This window comes from Pan troglodytes, chromosome 4 (assembly GCF_028858775.2).
Source record: "Pan troglodytes isolate AG18354 chromosome 4, NHGRI_mPanTro3-v2.0_pri, whole genome shotgun sequence".
NCBI lineage: Eukaryota > Metazoa > Chordata > Mammalia > Primates > Hominidae > Pan > Pan troglodytes.
In genome coordinates, this window is record NC_072402.2 from 48,613,109 (window position 1) to 48,633,011 (window position 19,903).

Below are 19,903 nucleotides of genomic sequence, written 5' to 3' on the forward strand. Positions count from 1 at the left end.
CGTCTCACTGTTACACTCTTGTCACAATGACCTGCTTGTAGAGTTATGGAATACACTATGCTGCTTTGCACCTAAATGCTTATGCTCATGATATTCTTCCAAACCAGAACACTGTTCTCTTTTTTTTCTTTAAATCTTATGTCTAGTTGGTCATGGTGGTGCAGGCCTATAATCCCAGATACTCAGGAGGCTGGGGTGGGAAGATCACTTGAGCCTGGAAGTTTGAGATCAGACTGGGCAACACAGGAAAACCCCATCTTAAGGGGTAAAAAATAGACAAAAATCCTATTCCTCTTTTTTATTTAAAAAAACTATCTTGGAGATAGAATCTTGCTCTGTTGCCCATGCTGGAGTAGAGTGGCATGCTCATAGCTCACTATAACCTTGAACTCCTGGGCTCAAAGGATCCTCCAGCCTCAGCCTCCTGAGTAGCCTGGACTACAGGCATGTGCTACCCCACCTGGCTAATGTTTTAATTTATTTGCAGAGATGGAATCTTGCTATGTTGCCCAGGTTGGTCTCAAACTCGGGCCTCAAAAGATCCTCCCACCTCAGCTTCCCAAAGCTCTGGGATCAGAGGTGTGAACCACCATACCCAGCCCCATTCCTCTTTTGAGAGATAATTCAGGCACTGCAGGCATTTCCTCCTCTGAGAAATTTGCCTTTACATCCCTTGGTTATCTTCCCCATCTTTGATCCTAAAGCTTAGTCCTATTAAGTCTTTTAACCACATTGTATTAAAGTAACTTTCTAAATATTGTTCCCACCTTAAATTGCCTGGCACAAAGCAGTTGTTCAATAAATGGTTCCTGAGAATCACAAAATGGATGAGGGAATAAATTAATAAATAATTGTTCTGCTCATGCCTTCAGCAACTCATGAAAATTATATTACTGCATGTACTGTTCTACATAGCTGAGCAATTTATTTTCATAAACATTAAATAGTAGAACAATTTACTTTTATAATTCACAACCAAACCTCTGTATACCTTCTCCTCTACATGTCATTCTTTCATAGCAAAATTATTGCTTCATATGGTAAGGGTAAGGGAAATTTTCTAGGTATATCTGATTTGTTTTACTCAATATTCTGTCAAACTTTGAAGAACAAAGACTCCTACCATACAATTTTTGTTTTAAACCAAGTGGAGAGTGTGAATAGAATGAGAGAACACTATAAATATGAAGAAACCGTAGCAGATACTTGGTTAATGTCATTAAAATGAACCATCTGGTATAATCTGCTGGCATTAATTTATCCACAGAAGTGCTACTGCAGGCCAGGCATGGTGGTTAACACCTGTAGTCCCAGCACTGTGGGAGGCTGAAGCAGGGGGATGGCTTGAGTCCAGGAGTTCAAGACCAGCCTGGGCAATATCATGAGATCTTGTCGCTACTAAAAACGTTAAAAAAAAAAAAATTTAGCTGGGCATGGTGACATGTACCTGTGGTCCCAGCTACTTGGGAAGCTGAAGTGGGAGGATTGCTTGAGCCCAGGAGGTGAAGATTCCAGTGAGTCTTAATTATACCACTGTATTCCAGCCTAGATGACAGAGTAAGACCCCGCCGCAAAAAAAAAAAAAAAAAAAAAAAAAAAAAAAAAAAAGGTGCTACTGTACTAATAGAATTAGTCTAAGAGTTCCTCAAGACCAGGAGGTATGTCTCATTCATTGTGAAGTTAGTAAATGGCATAAGATGGGGTCCAGCAAATGTTTTCTGAATCTAGTCGCAAAATTTCAAATCGTTTAAACATATACTATTCAATTAAGAGAAATCAGTTCCACATATAACAGATACGGTAATTGTGTTAAAAAGCTCCAGTAAAGCTGGGCGTGGTGGCTCACACCTGTAATCCCAGCACTTTGGGAGGCCGAAGCAGGCGGATTACCTGAGGTCAGGAGTTCCAGACCAGCCTGGCCAACATGGTGAAACCCCATCTCTACTAAAAAAATACAAAAATTAGCCGGGCGTGGTGGCATACACCTGTAATCCCAGCTACTTAGGAGGCTGAGGCAGGAGAATTGCTTGAGCCCGGGGGCACAGAGGTTGCAGTGAGCCAAGATCATGCCACTGCACTCCAGCCTGGGTGACAGAGCAAGACTCTGTCAAAAAACAAAAACAAAAACAAAACTCTAATAAAGGCAATGTATCATTTTAATATTTCCTCTCTAAATTTGCAAAGCAGGTAAATAATACTGTCTTATTCATAACCATGGATTAACATAAATTTAAGGCTTCTGGGATATTAGTAATGGCTAGGTAAGAAACAGGTCCCCAAGGCAGGGTGTGGTGGCTCACACCTATAATCCCAGCACTTTTGGGAGGCCGACACAAGCGGATCATGAGGTCGAGAGATCGAGACCATCCTGGCCCTGTTTCTACTAAAAATAAAAAAATTAGCTGGGAGTGGCGGCACATGCCTGTAGTCCCAGCTACTCGGGGGGCTGAGGCAAGAGAATCGCTTGAATCCAGGAGGTGGAGGTTGCAGTGAGCTGAGGTCACGTCACTGCACTCCAGCCTGGCAGCAGAGCGAGACTCTGTCTCAAAAAAAAGGACAGGACAAGACAGGACAGGACAGGACAGGACAGGACAGAACAGAACAGAACAGAAAAGGGTACCCAGTTAAAAACTATGAAGAATCCTTGCGGGTTTCTTTACTGTATTAACACCTCAGGGCTGTTAATATAATCCAGAATTAGAATATAATACAGTTTCCCAAGAAAATTTGGCTGCGGAGTTCATGAGTATCATATGAGACCAGTGTATCCAACACTGGGAAAATACAGCTTTAAATAAATTATTATAAAATATTGCTCAACATCAAATAATAAGCATTAATTTTTTAATTCAAAAGATCAGTAAATTGTATATTCTATTTTGTTAGAAAAACTTACAAGGAATCCTTACACACTGTTGGTGGGAATATATTATGGAGGTTCCTCAAAATATTTAAAATGGAACTATCATACAATCCAGCAATCTCACTACTGGATATATATCCAAAAGAAATAAAATCAGTATGTTGAAGAGATGTCTGCACTCCCATATTCACTGCAGCAGAATTCACAATAGCAAATCAGCCTAAGAGCCCATGAATGGATGAATGAACGAAGAAAATGTAGTGTGTGTACACAAATACACATACAATCACAATGGAATACTATTCAGCCTTAAAAAAGAAGGAAATCCTGTCACTTGCAACAACATGGATGAACCTAGAGGACATTATGTTAAGTGAAATAAGCAGGAACAAGAAGATAAATTTCACGTCTTCACTTATACGAGGAATCTAAAAAAGATAAACTCATAGAAACTAAGAGTAAAATGGTGGATTCTGGGGCTGGCGGGGTGGGCTGGAACATGGACTGGGATATATTGGTCAAAGGGTACAAAATTTAAGTTAGGAGGAATAAGTTCAAGAGCTCTACTGTACAACATGGTGACTACAGTGAATAACACTGTTATAGTCTTGAAATTGCCGAGTAGACTTTAAGTGTTCTCACTATAAAATAGGCAAGTGTATGAGATAATGCTATTAAATTCAGAGTTTGAGTCTGATTTCCTAATCGCTCAATATTTTAACAGATTTAGGAGAAATTAGGCAAGTCCAACATAATTCATTACTTATAAATCTACACCTATTTTATAAAAAGTATCTGCTTCTAAATATTTTGAGATTTTTCTTATATAAAAGATAACATTTACATGTGTACCACTGTATAGCTGCTCTTAAATGACCCTATGTAAATCGGAGTGCAAAACTATATAACACAAATAGGAACTCCATTAACTTATAAAATCAGAATGCCCACCTGATTATCTGAGAGCCACATAGCTGTCAATTGCTGTAGCTTTGTAAAGCTAAAGGGTAAATTCTTTAATCTGTAGGAAAAAATACAAACAAAAATTAAACTTTAAAATGAGAAGATTTAAAATGAACGAGGGTTCAACCTAAAGGTTTTCTGAAAAATGCTATATAGTTGCACATGAAAATAGGAGAAAAAAATCGAGAAAAGTCCAATATAATTCTTCGTATAGGACATAAAACAAAATATCTAGTTTTATAAGAATTAGTTTCAAAAATATAATTCTTCAATTGAATCAATTCACCTGGTAAGAAAATGGATAATAGAATAACCTTAAAAATCTGTTGAAAAATTAATTGTCCCTGCCTTAGAGAAAAGAACACATTAAGGAATGTCTCATAAAATTGCTTTGGTTTATTTGTACTTAGGGAGAACAAACTGTTATAGGAAGCACTCTTAGTGATAGTTTGCTATAAAAACTGCACTGCTCTCTATTTGTGAGCCAGCAGTTACATAATCTAGAAGACTATCCTAAGATGATAATGATTAAAAACAAAGTACAGTCATTCCTCAGTATCTGTGGAAGACTGGTCCCAGGATCTCCCTCAGATACCAAAATCTGCAGATGCTCAAATCCCTTATATAAAATTGTACAGTATTTGCATATAACCTATGCACATCCCCCAATATATTTTAAATCATTTCTAGAGTACTTATAATACCTACTAGAATATAAATGCTATGTAAATAGTAGGTATACTGTATTGTTTAGGGAATAACAATGGGAAAGTTGGTACACGTTCAGTACTGACACAATTTTTTTCCAAATATTTCTGATCTGAAGTTGTTTGAATCCACACTTGCAGAACCCACAAATACAAGGGTCAACTATAAATACTCATTAGAATACTAAATGAAAATATCCTATTTAAGAGAGAATTATCTACTTCAGCCTTGCTATCTTATACCTAACTAGTCTTCCGTGCCTTTCTTTCAGCAACCTACTGTAGGCCGTAGGAATTAAAGGCTGAAACAGTGACTTAAGAAAGCAGTGGTTCTTTTAAATAAAACAGAAGTTAGAATATCATAATTAGTCAGAAAATTGAGTTTAAATTAAAGCTCTACCTTACAAGCTACGTGAGTCACCTTAAATCTGAGTCTTAAAACCCTCCTACATAAAATGGGAATACTATTATACTATTTCATAGAGCTGTTTTGAAGACTTCACAAGACACTATGAAAGCAAAAAGTGAAAACACTCTACAAATGCTGTTTAATCATCATTAGTATGTTTACCTCACGAAAAAGTATGGACATTCTGTTTTTAACTTAAACATTGTTCCAATTTACAACCCCAGTGATCAATTTACTCTGCACCTTGGCTTTGTTGAAACCAGATCTCTGCCTAGGAAAATATTAGCAACAGACTAGATACATTCCAAAATTGTTTTGTTAAATAGCAATATTCAGGTGAAGATGTGACTTCAGAAATAAAAGGTAAATGTAAGAAGAGAATAAAGACTATATAGCTAAGTCAACCCAAAATGAACAGTAACAACCACCGTATGATAAATTAACATCAGATAAAATTAGACCACTCTTTGTATTTAAAGAAAAAAATATATACAGTTAAGTCCTCATTTAAGTTATTGATAGGTTCTTGGAAACCAAAACTTTTAGCAAAACTGTGTATGGCAGGTCCTCAAATAATGTCATTTTCTTATAACACTGATGAACGAAAGAAGTGATTTCATTATATGTTGTTTCACTGAAAGTCACACTTTCCAAGAGCCTATCAATAACACTGAGAACTTACTATGTATATTTAAAGAGCAACAAGCACTAGCTATTCTATTATATATCATATGAAACTTAATTTCATCTAACCAATGTCTCCTATAAACCAACTGATGAATATAGTATTACGAACCTATTATCACTTAAATTAATGACTTTTAATTTTTGCATATCACCCATTTCCTCTGGAAGTGTCTCAAGTTTATTGGAATGGAGAAACAGCACAGTTATATTTTTCCAGCTTCCAATCTAAAAGAGAAATATAAACTGAGTATCAAAAAATTTTGCCTACAGGTTGATCAACATATAAAAAAACATCATTTTTGAAAGTTATGAAAAATACTTCACATTTATAGAAGAAATAATGATTAGACTTTCTTTTTAATTAATTTTTATGTACATAAGAAAGCATTTAAGAACCTCTTCTAAATTAACATAGCTAATTATTCAGAAAATAAATTACTTGAAAACTATTTTAGAAAGAAAATAAATGAAGCCACACTAAATAGCTATAATGAAGATAATCAGAAAAAAATGAAAAGACAAAAATCTAAACAAATCTAAAATACATTACCTCTGGGGGCAACTGCTGTAAGTAATTATGATCAGCAGCAAAAGTTCTTAAATTAGTAAGCTGCCCAATAGATGAAGGCAAAGCTTCAACTTCATTGAAACTACAATCCAGTTCTTCTACTGATATTAACCTTTAATTTAAAAAAAGAAATATATATTATTTGTTAAAGATTTCCTATATATAATCCAAAATTTCAGAACATATAAACATTTGAACTTGACTTTGAAAACCTAGTGAAACCATTTCACAAAGCTAAACTTCACCAATAAGTGGGTTTGACTATCATAAACGCACTCAACCTGTATACTAATTACTTAAATGTTTACAAAATCTTTACGTCATTTATGCAAATACCTGAAAATATGTATGGCATACTGAACTGAAAGTAAAATCTTCGAGGGTGTATACATTCACAAAAAACTTACCCTCCTATAGAGTCTGGCAGATACATTAACTGGTTTTCATCTATTTTAAGCGTTGTTATATTCTTCAACGAACCTAATGAGGGAAGAAACAACATACAATTTTTCAGCTTAAAATAGAAGCAAGTCCACCAACAGTCAGTGTGAGACATACTACATCTGACAAGAATTAGAAACAACTTTCCTAACAAACATATCTAAAAGAGATACCACTCCCAATCCCAACGTTCTATTCCCTCATCCTGTCCTTTCAATCTTCATCCACATCACTATTTAACATAGTGTACATTTGTTTATTAACTCCCACTAAAATATACTGATAGTAGGAACTTTTTTGTCTTCCTTGTTCGCTGTTGTAGCTCTGCTTCTAAAAACAATGTCATGGCACAGAAAAGACAGACAATACAAACTTGTTAAATTAATAGACTAAAGAAATGGTAGTATGAAGGTAGTTCATAACAGGTATATAAAAAACTATTCCATATATACTAAATACTAAAACAGTAAAATATTTTTTAAGTTTAAAAAGTGTTGACTAAGAGTAGAATCGTAACAAACTTACAAAAATGTAGTTTTAGCTAAAACCACTATGTGATTTAACTGAGAAATATTTTTGGTTTTTAAATTAAAACATCAAAAAGATGTCAAGATTGAAGTTTTGGGTCCTTTCATCAAAATAATTCAATTCCATTGACATATCATTGAACAAGCAACTACACAGACTCAATCATAGATCTCTCATGATCTGTTCAACTGATCTGTTTTCTTGTCTGAGTGTCTGTAATGAAACAGGACTGAAAAAAGTTACCAAAATAAAAGCTATGACAATAAAAGCTAACAGTTAAGCCAAATTTGCATAAGTTAACTTATTTTAAAGAATTTAAATATATTAGAAATAAAAATGAGATTACCTTAGAGTAAATAAAAAACAGTAATGTCAACAAAGGAGCAAACTGTACAACTGATCACACCAGGAAAAATTCAAATAAAATCCGTTCCTGTGGTAACGCAGTATAACTACCTCATAACAAGTGAAATTTGAGATTATGTGGAAGTCTTGAATTTATTTTAATAAAAATTACATGAATTTGAAAGCAATACAAACCAATAGTCTCAGGAAGCTGCTGAAGTGAATTGCTTGATAATAGGAGGTCTTGAAGGTTTTCACATGTTGAAATTCCTTCTTCAACCATTTCAATATTATTTTTAGAAACATCCAAATATGTGAGCTGTTTCAAACTACCAATAAACTATAAGTAAAAAAAGAAAATCTAATGACTCTATTAACATTAGTAATTTGTAAAAAGTTTAGGGAATAAACTTGATACCAAGTTTTAATTCAAAATTAAATGCTAATACAAGAAAGAAGACTCCCAGGTAGTTTTTTAAATGCCATTAGAAATGTATTCAGTAATATAGCTAAGATGTTCTACTAATTGTAGCATAGCAGAAGTGACAAAGGGCATATTCTTTGGGAATTCAGGTATCCATTACCTCCTAAGGAAATAGCATATATGGGGATTCTTGTGGTTTTTTTTAATGGGAGTAAACAATCTGTCAGTTGTTAAAACAGAAAGTTAGGCCGGGCGCGGTGGCTCACGCCTGTAATCCCAGCACTTTGGTAGGCCGAGGCAGGCGGATAATGAGGTCAGGAGATCAAGACCATCCTGGCTAACACGGTGAAACCCCGTCTCCAGTAAAAAATACAAAAAAATTAGCTGGGCATGGTGGCGGTCACCCGTAGTCCCAGCTACTCAGGAGGCTGAGGCAGGAGAATGGTGTGAACCCAGGAGGCGGAGCTCGCAGTGAGCCGAGATCACACCACTGCACTCCAGCCTGGGCAACAGAGCGAGACTCTGTCTCAAAAAAAAAAAAAATTCAGAAAGTTCATGAAAAATATCCTAGTTTACCAATTCCTTGGGCAAAGCAAATTGGGACGTAAGTTCAAGTGATACCACTGGAAAGGACACACTCAACAGTATTAAAAGGAGACATACAAATGTTTATTATGAGAATTCTTAGATTATAATCAAGAATGTGCTCATGAAAAAAAGTAATTAGCTTCTTTTTAATAAAGAATAATTCAATTTTTTTTATTAATTAAAAGTAATTATAAAAGGTACAATTCACAAAACTGCAAAGGAGAGCCAGAAATAAGTGATGCCATTTAAAATCTCATATACATACCCCTGGAATAAAAGTCAGTCTATTAGCATCCATCCAAAACTCTTTCAATCCACTTAGTTGCTCAAGTACTTCAGGCTGTTGGGATTAGGGTAGGGGATAGCAGTAATTCAATTAATTTATATGAATGTCTTTATCTGGCAAAAGAAGCCCTGGGAATTTCTAATAACCTTTAGTTTCAAATCATTAAATAAAAGGAGCAGGGAGAAGGAAAAATAAAAAAGAAGAGCCAGGATGTAAGCCTTTCTACTGCATTATAGTTACTACAGTAAAATTATTATAGAAAATTATTAATGGAGAAATCAAAGAGACATGCCATAGCAGTAGATTACAAAAAACACATTTAAGCTTTGGATTACACAACAGGGGCAAGTTTTTATATAATTTGTAAAGAAATAAAAAATAGGACTCACTGCTTAGAAGTATACAATAAAAATATGCACTCATGCATTATCAGTAAGAAGATACAGCCTTTTAGAAAACAGAAAAATTACAAATGTTCCCTGGTGACATTCATTAAGAAGGAGATAAAAGACAACATGCATCCTAAACGTCCATAATCAGGGAAAGGTAAATAGACAAAGTCATAACTACATGATACAAATATACTGTAATTTAAACCTCTAGTAAAAACTTCTAATTACATGGTAGAAAATTCTTTATAATATGGTGTTGAGGACATCAAAATTAATCCAAGTGTTGTGGCAGACCTTCATATCCAGGCAAAATTTGCTCCTGGGCATTGTCCCTTCAAGTCTGCCCTCTTCAAAGTTATTTCTATCACCTCACAAAGCCATCTGCAATCAATGATCATGTGATGGCACAGAGTACTATCACATCTAATGACCATAGTTAACAGTCATATATAAAAGGCATGCCAATCAGATTTACTGTTAACATATAAATATAGACAAGAATCCCAGATGTAACTTGGATTAAAAGAAATTTCCTTTTGTGCATTACTGTTAAATTCTACTGTAAGTTTTAAAAAGTGTATAATGTTGGAAGACCAAAATGGTACAAAAACTAATGATGATTTTGAAAGCTTGTTGGATTCTTAAAATGAACGAGATTTTTGAAATAGTTAATACAGAAACGGATTCACACAGAACAAATATTGAGAAAGGACGTAACAGATAAATAATTTGGGAAGCACAGCATGTATTTTAGAGAATGAGGTACTCCAAAGTACCATGTTCCTCCTCAAACCTCAGCTGAAATTTATAATATTAATATAATACCCACAGGGCAATACTATAGCAAGCAGTTTTGAGAAATTCCTATGCTTAAAACCATCATTTGAGAGCTACCACACTTTTAAACAACAAACGTGTAAACTAATTTAAAAGTTTAATAATGATACTCAGCTGGATGAGTTCCTCTTCAAAAAAAAAAATCTAGCTTATTTTCTGAGTTCTTTTGGAAAACTCACTAAAGACAAAAGCTACTTAAACACTACTCCTTTCCTTTTAGAGTCAGCTTCATAGCGCACTTGGCATACAAAGCACAAACAAAAAGGTTCTCATTACCACTTCAAAAATAACAGTTGTTTCACTCAATGATTTTCCCCTTAGCTATTAAGTAACATTATAGAGAAGTATCTTATTACTGAATAAGTTCACAAGCAATACCCCATGGAGCTCTCTCTGATTCAGAACTACTTTTACCTGCTGCATTCCAGACTGATGTTTCCCATTTATAATCACTCAAATTTTCTGCTTCCTATGCTAAAAATTGTTTAGGTATCTCTTCCATGGACCTCTCATTGATTTTACATTTTATGCTCACTTGTGGTCAGAAGTTCATCTGTCTGGTTAATTTTTCTATCTGTCTGGAAAGTTCTGGCTAAGAAATTTCATATCTTGTAACTAAGAAAAAAAAGTAAACCTTTATCCAATTTGTAAGAGAAATATATTAATTTTCATATTTTGTTCTTCATTAAATATAAGAACTTAGGGAAAGTGAGACTGATGAGAACTTACCACTTCCGTGAATTCGTTACTTCCCAAATCCAGTCTTTCCAGCTGGGTCAGTCTATTCATAGTTCTGTTCATAATGGAGTAATGAAAAATTAACTACAAAAATATCAATTACATGGAAGCTTTCAAAACAGTCTAAAACATTCTTATGGAATAGGTAATTATTTATGGGCTTTCACATGTTGACAAAATAAAAATATTAATTTTCTAAAAAATTTTAAAAGTCAGATTTCTAGATAAAATAATTATCAGTTATTATCTTATTTTGCCTTCTCATTGGTCTTTTCATTTCTATTTTTAAGAAGCAATTGCAATAAATTTAAACCCACAAGCCAGAATACAAACAATGAGTTTCCATTTTTTCACATAATGAATTTTCATATATTACAAGTCAGCTAATAAATTTTGGCAGATGAATAATAATTACTACCATAATTATAAAAATTCTTTTTCAAAACTGCTCATATATTTGTAAGACTTTAAGATAACTGTAACTCCGAAAATTAATATTCAAAATGCTAACAGTACGTTGTATTACTCCCCACATGTTCAAATTAAATACAATACAATTCAAAATAAAGTTTTATGTGAATCACAAATTAGTAGTTGACATTTATTTTAAATAAAAGCAATAATATACTATTCTTAACTTCCAACTTAACATCAACACTTCTCTGAAATTACAGGAACTTGAAAGATGTACAAACCAGTTTTGTAATGAAATAAACTATGTTGCACTTCTATCTTTTCTCTCTCCTTTTACAAAGGTACCCTTTGAAACTAGTTCAAACAAATATTTACACTCTTAAGTGGCTATTTTTGTACAATACCTATTATTTAATATATTGAGATGTTACCAGTTACCCAGATAAGAAATTCTGTATTAAGGATTTTGTAGGATATGACAAAATGAGAGCAAAATATAGTTATAATCACAATATCAGTATATTACATTAATATGTTAATACTTTGAAAATGAGTATCATTTAAAATCCACAGGCACTTCAAATTACGGCACGAAAAACACAGACTATTTCTATCTTCTCTGGAATTTTAACAAAAATTAGTAATAAGTAAAATAAAACTCAGTTGCAACATTTCTCGCTTTTTAGTTAAAAATATAAAAACAAACACCATCATTGTAATGAAACTGTCATTGGTCTACATTAGAAGCGAATTTTCCCTTTACATTTTAAATATGCCATTCTGTCATCAATTCTTCAATTCATCTCATAATGCCAATTTTTATAAAACTGCTTTCACCTAGATTTACTAAGTGCCTATTCTCAGCTACCATAATTCTGCTTCCTTACTCATATCTTTCCCCAGAAAACCTTTAAGTTCTAGCTTCCTTCATTAACAAGCGAAAGGTTGCTTCCACGATCTTTCTCCAGATGTATAAAATCACATGCTATGATTATAATTTCCTATGTTCAAATAACTATACCAGGTGGAGATTTGCAAAAAGTGAAGAAGATTGTGAGGAGGAAGAGAAGACTGAAAGAACAAAACATAATCTTACATTTCTTGCTTCAGTATTGTTATAATGACAAGATAACAGAAAATTCACATGTAACTATTGAGCACATAATGTCAATGGCATAACAGTTTTAGAAAAGGGTACAAAAATGAAAAGCTGTGCATTGGAAAAATTCAATTACAGATGATATCCTGGAAAATTTAAATTTTAAAACAATTTTAGGAAAATGTGAGTGATACAGATATGTAATAAAAAAGAAAATATACTGTCATGTCAAAAAGTGTCTCCACCTCAACTCTATAGTTAATACTGACAACTGTGCTATACTCATACACTTTAGAAATCTCAGAAATAAAACTGCATCCTAGAATAAGATCTAGCTGCCTATCTCAAGGAGAAAACATAAACAATATCCCTCATATTTTCTCCCATCTGTTTCTAAAATTCATTTGTATTGAACTCATTTTACTTTCTCCTCTCCTCAAAGGAAAAGTAAAACATCTTTTGTGTTCTTGGTACTGTGCCCTCCAGTATTCTTTAGGTAGCATTAAATTTCACTTAACTATATATCTAAAACAACAGCTCTTTTCATTGCTCTAATCTTTGATATAGTCATATAACCTAAATGCACATGACTTTGTAATACTTAAAACTATATCCTCTTGTTTGTGAGGTCTCAAAGTTATAATCAAGTAAAAACCATTAGGAAAGAGAAAGAAATAAAGAGCATCCAAATTGGAAAATAAGAAGTCAAAATTAGTCTTGTTCACAGACAACATGTATCTTATACCTAGAAAAATCTAAGGACTCCACCAAAAAACTGTTAGAACTGATAAACAAATTAAGTAAAGTTGAAGGATATAAAATCAGCATGTGAAAATCAGGAGGATTTACATATGTCAACAGCAAACAATCTGAAAAATCAAGAAAGCATTCCCATTTACAGTAGTTACAAAAAATATAACATACCAGCCAGGTGCAGTGGCTCACGCCTGTAATCCCAGCACTCTGGGAGGCCGAGGCAGGCGCATCATGAGGTCAGGATATCGAGACCATCCTGGCTAACATGGTGAAACCCTGTCTCTACTAAAAATACAAAAATTAGCCAGGTGTAGTGGCGGGCACCTGTAGTCCCAGCTACTCAGGAGGCTGAGGCAGGAGAATGGCGTGGACCCGGGAGATAGAGCTTGCAGTGAGCCAAGATCATGCCACTGCACTCCAACCTGGGTGACAGAGCAAGACTTCATCACACACACAAAAAATAAATAAAAAAATAAATATCTATATGTGTGTGTGTATGTATATATAATATAATATATATTATATATTATATAATATATAATATATATTATATAATATATAATATATATTATATAATATATATTATATATTATATTATATATATTATATATTATATTATATATAATATATATTATATAATATATAATATATATTATATATTATATTATATAATATATATTATATTATATATTATATTATATAATATATATTATATATTATATATTATATTATATAATATATATTATATATTATATATTATATAATATATATAATATATCAATTTATTCTTAGGTATATACATATAAAATACCTAAGAATCAATGTAAAGATGTGAAAGATCTATACAAGAAAAACTATAAAACTCTGATGTAAGAAATTAAAAAGGACACAAAAAAATGGAAAGATACTCCATGCTCATGGATTAGGATAATTAAAACGACAATACTACCCAAAGCAATGTACAGATTCAATGTCATCCCTATCAAAACACTGACATTCTTAACAGAAATATTTTTAAAATCCTAAAATGTATACAGAACCACAACAAAAGACTCCAAATAACCACAGTGATGCTAAGCAAAAAGAACAAAGTTGAAGGCATCACACTACTAGACTTCAAATTGTACTACAAAGCCATAGTAATCAAAACAGCATGGTATATAGGCACACAGACCAATGGAAAGGAATTGAGAACCCAGACATAAATCCATGCATTTACAGCCAAGTCATCCTAGAAAAAGGCGCCAAGAAGATAAAATGGGGAAAAGACAGTTTCTTCAATAATTGATGCTGGGAAACTCGATAACTATATGCAGAAAAATGAAACTAGGCCTCTATCTCTCACCATACACACAAATTAAACCACAATGGATCAAAGACTTAAATCTAACACCTGAAACTATGAAGCTACCAGAAGAAAACACTGGAGAATGCTAATTCTCAATATAAATATCAAGGATACTGGTTTGGGCAAAGATTTTTTTGTGTAAGACCTCAAAACCACAGGCAATAAAAGCAACAAAAATAGACAAATGGGATTACAGCAAGCTAAAAAACTGCACAGGAAACAATCAACAAAATGAACAAACCACAGAATGGGAGAAATATTTGCAAAGTATCCATCTGACAGGAATTAATACTTAGAATATATAAGAAGCTTCAACAAATCAATAGCAAAAAAAAAAAAAAAAAAAAATTCTATTGTAAAATGCACCAGAGATCTGAATAGACATTTCTCAAAAGAAGACGTGCAAATGACAAACAGGCATATGAAAAAATGATCATCACTAATCAGAGAAAACTACAATGAAATATCATCTTGCCCTAGTTAAAATGGCTTATATCAAAAAAGACAGGCAATAATAGATGCCAGCAAGGATGTGAACAAAGAGGAATCTCTGAACACTGTTGGTGGGAATATAAATTAATATAGCCACTATGGAGAACAGTATAGAAGTTCCTAAAAAAAATTAAAAATAGAACTATCACATAATCCAGCAATTCCACTATTGGGTATATATACAAAAGAAAGGAAATCAGTACACTGAAGGGTTATCTGAACTCCTATGTCTATGGCAGCACTATTCACAATAGCCAAAATATGGAATCAATTTAAGTAACCATCAACAGAAAAATGGATAAAGTATGGTACATATACACAACGGAATATTATTCAGCCATAAAAGAGGCTGCCTGCAGTAACATGGGTTGATCAGGAGGCCATTACATTAAGTGAAATAAGCCAAGCAGAGACAGATAAATATTGCATGTACTCACTCACGTGTGCGAGCTAAAAAAAGATCCCAAGCCGGGTGTGGTGGCTCACGCCTGTAATCCCAGCACTCTGGGAAGCCGAGGAGGGCGGGTCATTTGAGGCCAGGAGTTCGAGACCAGTCTGACCAACACAGCAAAACCCCGTCTCTACTAAAAATACAAAAAATTAGCCAGACGTGGTGGTATATGCTTATAGTCCCAGCCACTCTGGAGGCTGAGAAACAAGAATTGCTTTAACTTGGGGGGCGGAGGGTGCAGTGAACCGAGATCATGCCACTGCACTCAAGCCTGGGCGGCAGAGAGAGACTCCGTCTCAAAAAAAAAAAAAAAAAAAAAAGATCTCATGAAGATAAGAGTAGAATGGTGATTACCAGAGGCTGAGGAGGGTAGTGGGGAGGAAAGAATGAAGGGGAAAGAATATAAATGTATTTATTACCACTGAACTGTACACATAAAAATGGTAAAGACAGTAAATTTTACACATATTTTACCTCAATAAAAACGTATTAAAAAGGCTACAATCATATCTTAAAAGGAGAAAAGAATATTTGCAAATTCACTGAGAGTCTAATTTGAATCTCTAAAAGGTGTTAAAATCAGTTAATTGCCTATGATATCACATAGTAATTGTAGGCTTAGCTATCACAGTAAACAATTTACATCTTGTTATTCAAATCTCTTAGAAACCAGTCACATTTTTAGCTAAGGAACTATCACTGAGAGTATCAAATCTGTAATGTATACATATCTTTTTGAATTTTAATATGGATAATTTGACTTTAACTTATACTCACAATCATCACTATAAACATTCATCCATGCATTGAACAATTACTCAAAACACTGTCTTTTGGAATAAAAAACAGACACAGTCTCTGTCCTCACAGATAATCAAGGGAAACCAAGGGGAAGATACACATGCACATACATGCAGGTTATATGCTGGTCAGGGAAGAAGAGAGTGACATATAATAAAAACAGATACATTAACATTATCCAGCAAATACTGTAACAGATATAAATATGTCATAGAAGCTGAGTAAACAGAACAACTCCTGGGGTAACTGGAGATGTTTTCCTTCTCAAGAGGTGAGAAGTTTGATTGTTTGTTTTGAGCCAGGGTCTCACTCTGTTCTTATGCTGGAATGCAGTGGTACAATCATTGCACACTACAAGTGCAAACTCTTGGACTCAAGCGATCCTCACTCCTCAGCCCCCAGAGTAGCTGGGACTATAGTTACATGCTGCTGTGCCCGGCTAATTTTTTAATTTTCTATAGAGATGGGGGTCTCGCTTTGTTGCCCAGGCTGGGTGGGCAAATCTTGATGATGCGATTTCAACATGAGTTGGCAAATTTTTTCTGTAAAGGGCCAGACAGTAAATATTTTAGGTCCTGTACACCTAAAAAATTTTAGGGCCTACAGTGATAGAGCAGTGATAACCACTCTAACACCAACAACAGATGCATACAGTAGTGACAACTACTTTATCACTGTAAAGCAAAAGTAGCCACAGACAATATGTACATGAATGTATGTGGCTGTGTTCCAACAAAACTTTTGTTTACAAAAATTGACAGTGGGCCAGATTTAATCATAGACTGTAGTTTGCCAACCCTTAAAATGTAACACTATAGCAATGCATTCACAGTGTTTTAAGATATTTGGTCAATAAAAGGCCACAGACTACAGTGAATTTCGAGTTTGTAGACCTGTTTCTTTTATAATTAAATCTTTTTATTTGCTCCTGGATTGCCATCTCTTGTTGTTAGCTTATCATTAGGGAACCAATCATCACATTTCTAATTTACAATACACTACATAGCCAGACAATCAAGTTCTACCGTTACCAGGCTTCACATGAAGATCCTATGGATCTTTCTAATGAGCACTATGTGTATGAACTTTAGTAGACGAACCCGGGATTTCTGATTTCTATTCAGTATTGAGGTGGGCTTTACATATTTATTATTTTGACTTTTATGTCACACACAAGACTGCATTTCAGACAGCTATAAATCATTACCAACACAGTACCACGTTAAGCACCAACAACAGACACATACATTTTAATATTTTAACACCATTAATTAAATATGATGACCCCACAGTCAGGATTTACAAATAATTTGCACCACATTTTAGGTAATAAAAATTTACATTTTTAAAGACTTAATCATTCAAAATTATAAATTAAGTTTTTTAAAGAATAGCACCTTTACTTACTTAGGCAACATTTTTAACTGGTTTTCTCTAAGCTCTAATATTTGGAGTTTAGTTAATCTGCAATACAAAAAACAAATCATGTATCTAGGACAAAGACAATGAATTTAATAAATTAATTTCATATTCTAATGTTTTAAAGGAAGCAATGTAATTGTGTAATTACTAATTGCAAAGTAATATATTAAAAATTACAGAACATAAAATACAAAGGAAGAAAAGACTTATTTTTGCTCCTCAAAATTGTGGTCAGAGGAAAAGGGTTAGCACTTCCACACATTTTCAAAGCGACAAAGTGATTATCCCAAAGTATCAATCCTCCAGAATTTCATACCTTTTACCAAAAATGCTCACAAAAATTAACTCTTGGTAGATTCAAGAACAATAATGCAACTCTAAAGTGCTGCTCTGAGAGGAAATAACGAAACAAAAGGAGGAGGAGAAATCCTCTGGCACTTCATTGATGTACATTCCACTAAAACTAGAGAGAAAATGAGCAGATTAAGTGATGCAAATGCCAGATACAGAAGAGGAATCTGACAAGTACATCAATGATTTTTAGATAAAAGATGGCTACAAAATTAACATTTAGTTGGCTAGCATTTTCTCTAGTAGTTAATTTAAACTCAGTAATAACTGCATATCTATTATACATTCAACTGTTTGTTTAAAAAATTACTCAGAGACTTGAGGGTGGCAGGGAGATGATGAGGTCGCCCCCAGAAACAGATTCTCTTTTCTTAAGAATTTTGATTCCAGGGGAGAAGACAGATAAATCAATTATTAAATCATTTTAGAATGCTAAGAATATAGCATTCAGTATCTCAAGCATACAGAAATTAACCCCATTGAAACGCCCTGTTTTGGCCACCTAAGAAAACTTTTTTTTTTCTTTCAAACTCTCACTGATTATTGTTTACTTGGAAAAATTAAGTTAAAGCCACCAAAGAAACTATAAAAGTCACAATGCTTGGGAATAATTTAAAAAGAGCCTATGAAACTGTAATGAGTAGTACTACCAAAGCAGCTTATAGTTTCGTAAACTTTATAAGAGCTAATAATAAAACGTTTTAGAAGAAACCATAATTTACCTGCCAAAATTTGCTGGCAAGAACTCAAGAAAAGCATCATTGAGATACAACTGGGTTAGGTTTAACAGCTGAGAAAATCCATCAGGGAGCCTACATAAAATACCAGAATTTAAGTTAAGTTCATGTAAGAAATTCAGTCTTTTATTAAAATCTAAGACTCTCATAAGATATTTTCCCAACAGATAGAAAACAGTCGCTTCTGTTATGAGTGGCTACTTTTGAGAGCCCCTTCAAAGATTTGCCTTTTATAATAACCTACTTGTTTCAATGTATCTTCATCACTTTGTAAACAGAAAATGAGGTAATATTTGTTTTAATAATGTAAAATCTGAACAAAACAGTCAACTATGAATGAGCCACAATACATAAAAATATATTTAGGGTATAACTCTGAAATCAGCAGGCACTCTTGAAATCTGTCTTATCTACTCTCAATTCAAAGGACTAGAAAAGAATTTCTAAACCTTGGCAGAGAAATTTTGGGCTGAATAATTCTTTGTTGTACATAGGCTGTCCTGTGCACTGTAGGATGTTTAGCTACAACACTGATCTCTACAAACTAGATGCCAATAGTGTGCATGCATGCACACAAATACCCCACTGTGAAAACCAAAAATGTATCCAGAAACTGCCAAAAGTCTGCTGGGGAATGAGAGCCCCCAGTTGAGAACCACTGGTTTAGATTACTTTCAATTTCAATATTTGGCTCCTAAATAATTTTAAGATTATACGATTTTATAATAAGCAAATGAAAAGAAAAAACATTTAAAGCTGAATGACGTTAGGGCCATGTAACAACCTACGTGTGTTAGCTTTACTTCTATTTTTTGTTGATTATGAAACAAGTAAAGATCTAGAATTTGATACTAGAGCAATATTTTCAAATGAAGAGGCTATACATAATCTTTACATGTTGGTTCTGGATTGCTATGCTTCTTTCTAGTCATCTTTTGCTTCACCATTCAATTTTTCCAAAATTTAACAGCCTTGGTGCCAGGAAAACTTTGTTTACAGTCATCACCATCATAAATGGACATTCACAATCTTCTGATACACTGCAACCAATCATATAGTTTTTTCTTTTTTTGTTATTGTTTTGTTTCTGTTTCCTGTTGTTTTGCCTTCTGTTAAAACTGCGAAGAAACTTTTGGTTTCCTTTATTGTTTTCAAAAGTTTGAAGGTACCACACACCTGATTTGAAGGCAAAGACACTCCTCTAGGGTGTAAATAACACAGAGTGAGGAAATGTGGATTCTACTCTCATTTCTGAC

General features: G+C 33.6%; 1 protein-coding gene across 17 annotated transcripts in view; it reads right to left on the reverse strand.

Moving 5' to 3' along the window:
- Positions 1–19,903, reverse strand: part of ERBIN (erbb2 interacting protein) — a 151,270-nt gene that overhangs the window by 48,136 nt on the left and 83,231 nt on the right. For 14 of the 17 annotated variants that reach the window (XM_001162676.5, XM_001162804.5, XM_001162761.5 and 11 more), the window contains 9 exons: positions 18,633–18,722; positions 17,545–17,601; positions 10,768–10,831; positions 8,789–8,863; positions 7,707–7,851; positions 6,605–6,677; positions 6,180–6,309; positions 5,739–5,854; positions 3,815–3,884 (listed from right to left, as the gene is read on the reverse strand). In XM_001162676.5, the coding sequence (XP_001162676.3) occupies positions 3,815–3,884; positions 5,739–5,854; positions 6,180–6,309; positions 6,605–6,677; positions 7,707–7,851; positions 8,789–8,863; positions 10,768–10,831; positions 17,545–17,601; positions 18,633–18,722 (820 nt within the window). The remainder of the gene's footprint in view (positions 1–3,814; positions 3,885–5,738; positions 5,855–6,179; positions 6,310–6,604; positions 6,678–7,706; positions 7,852–8,788; positions 8,864–10,767; positions 10,832–17,544; positions 17,602–18,632; positions 18,723–19,903) is intronic. The other 3 variants (XM_016953246.4, XM_063811174.1, XM_016953247.4) reach the window with 3 other exon arrangements.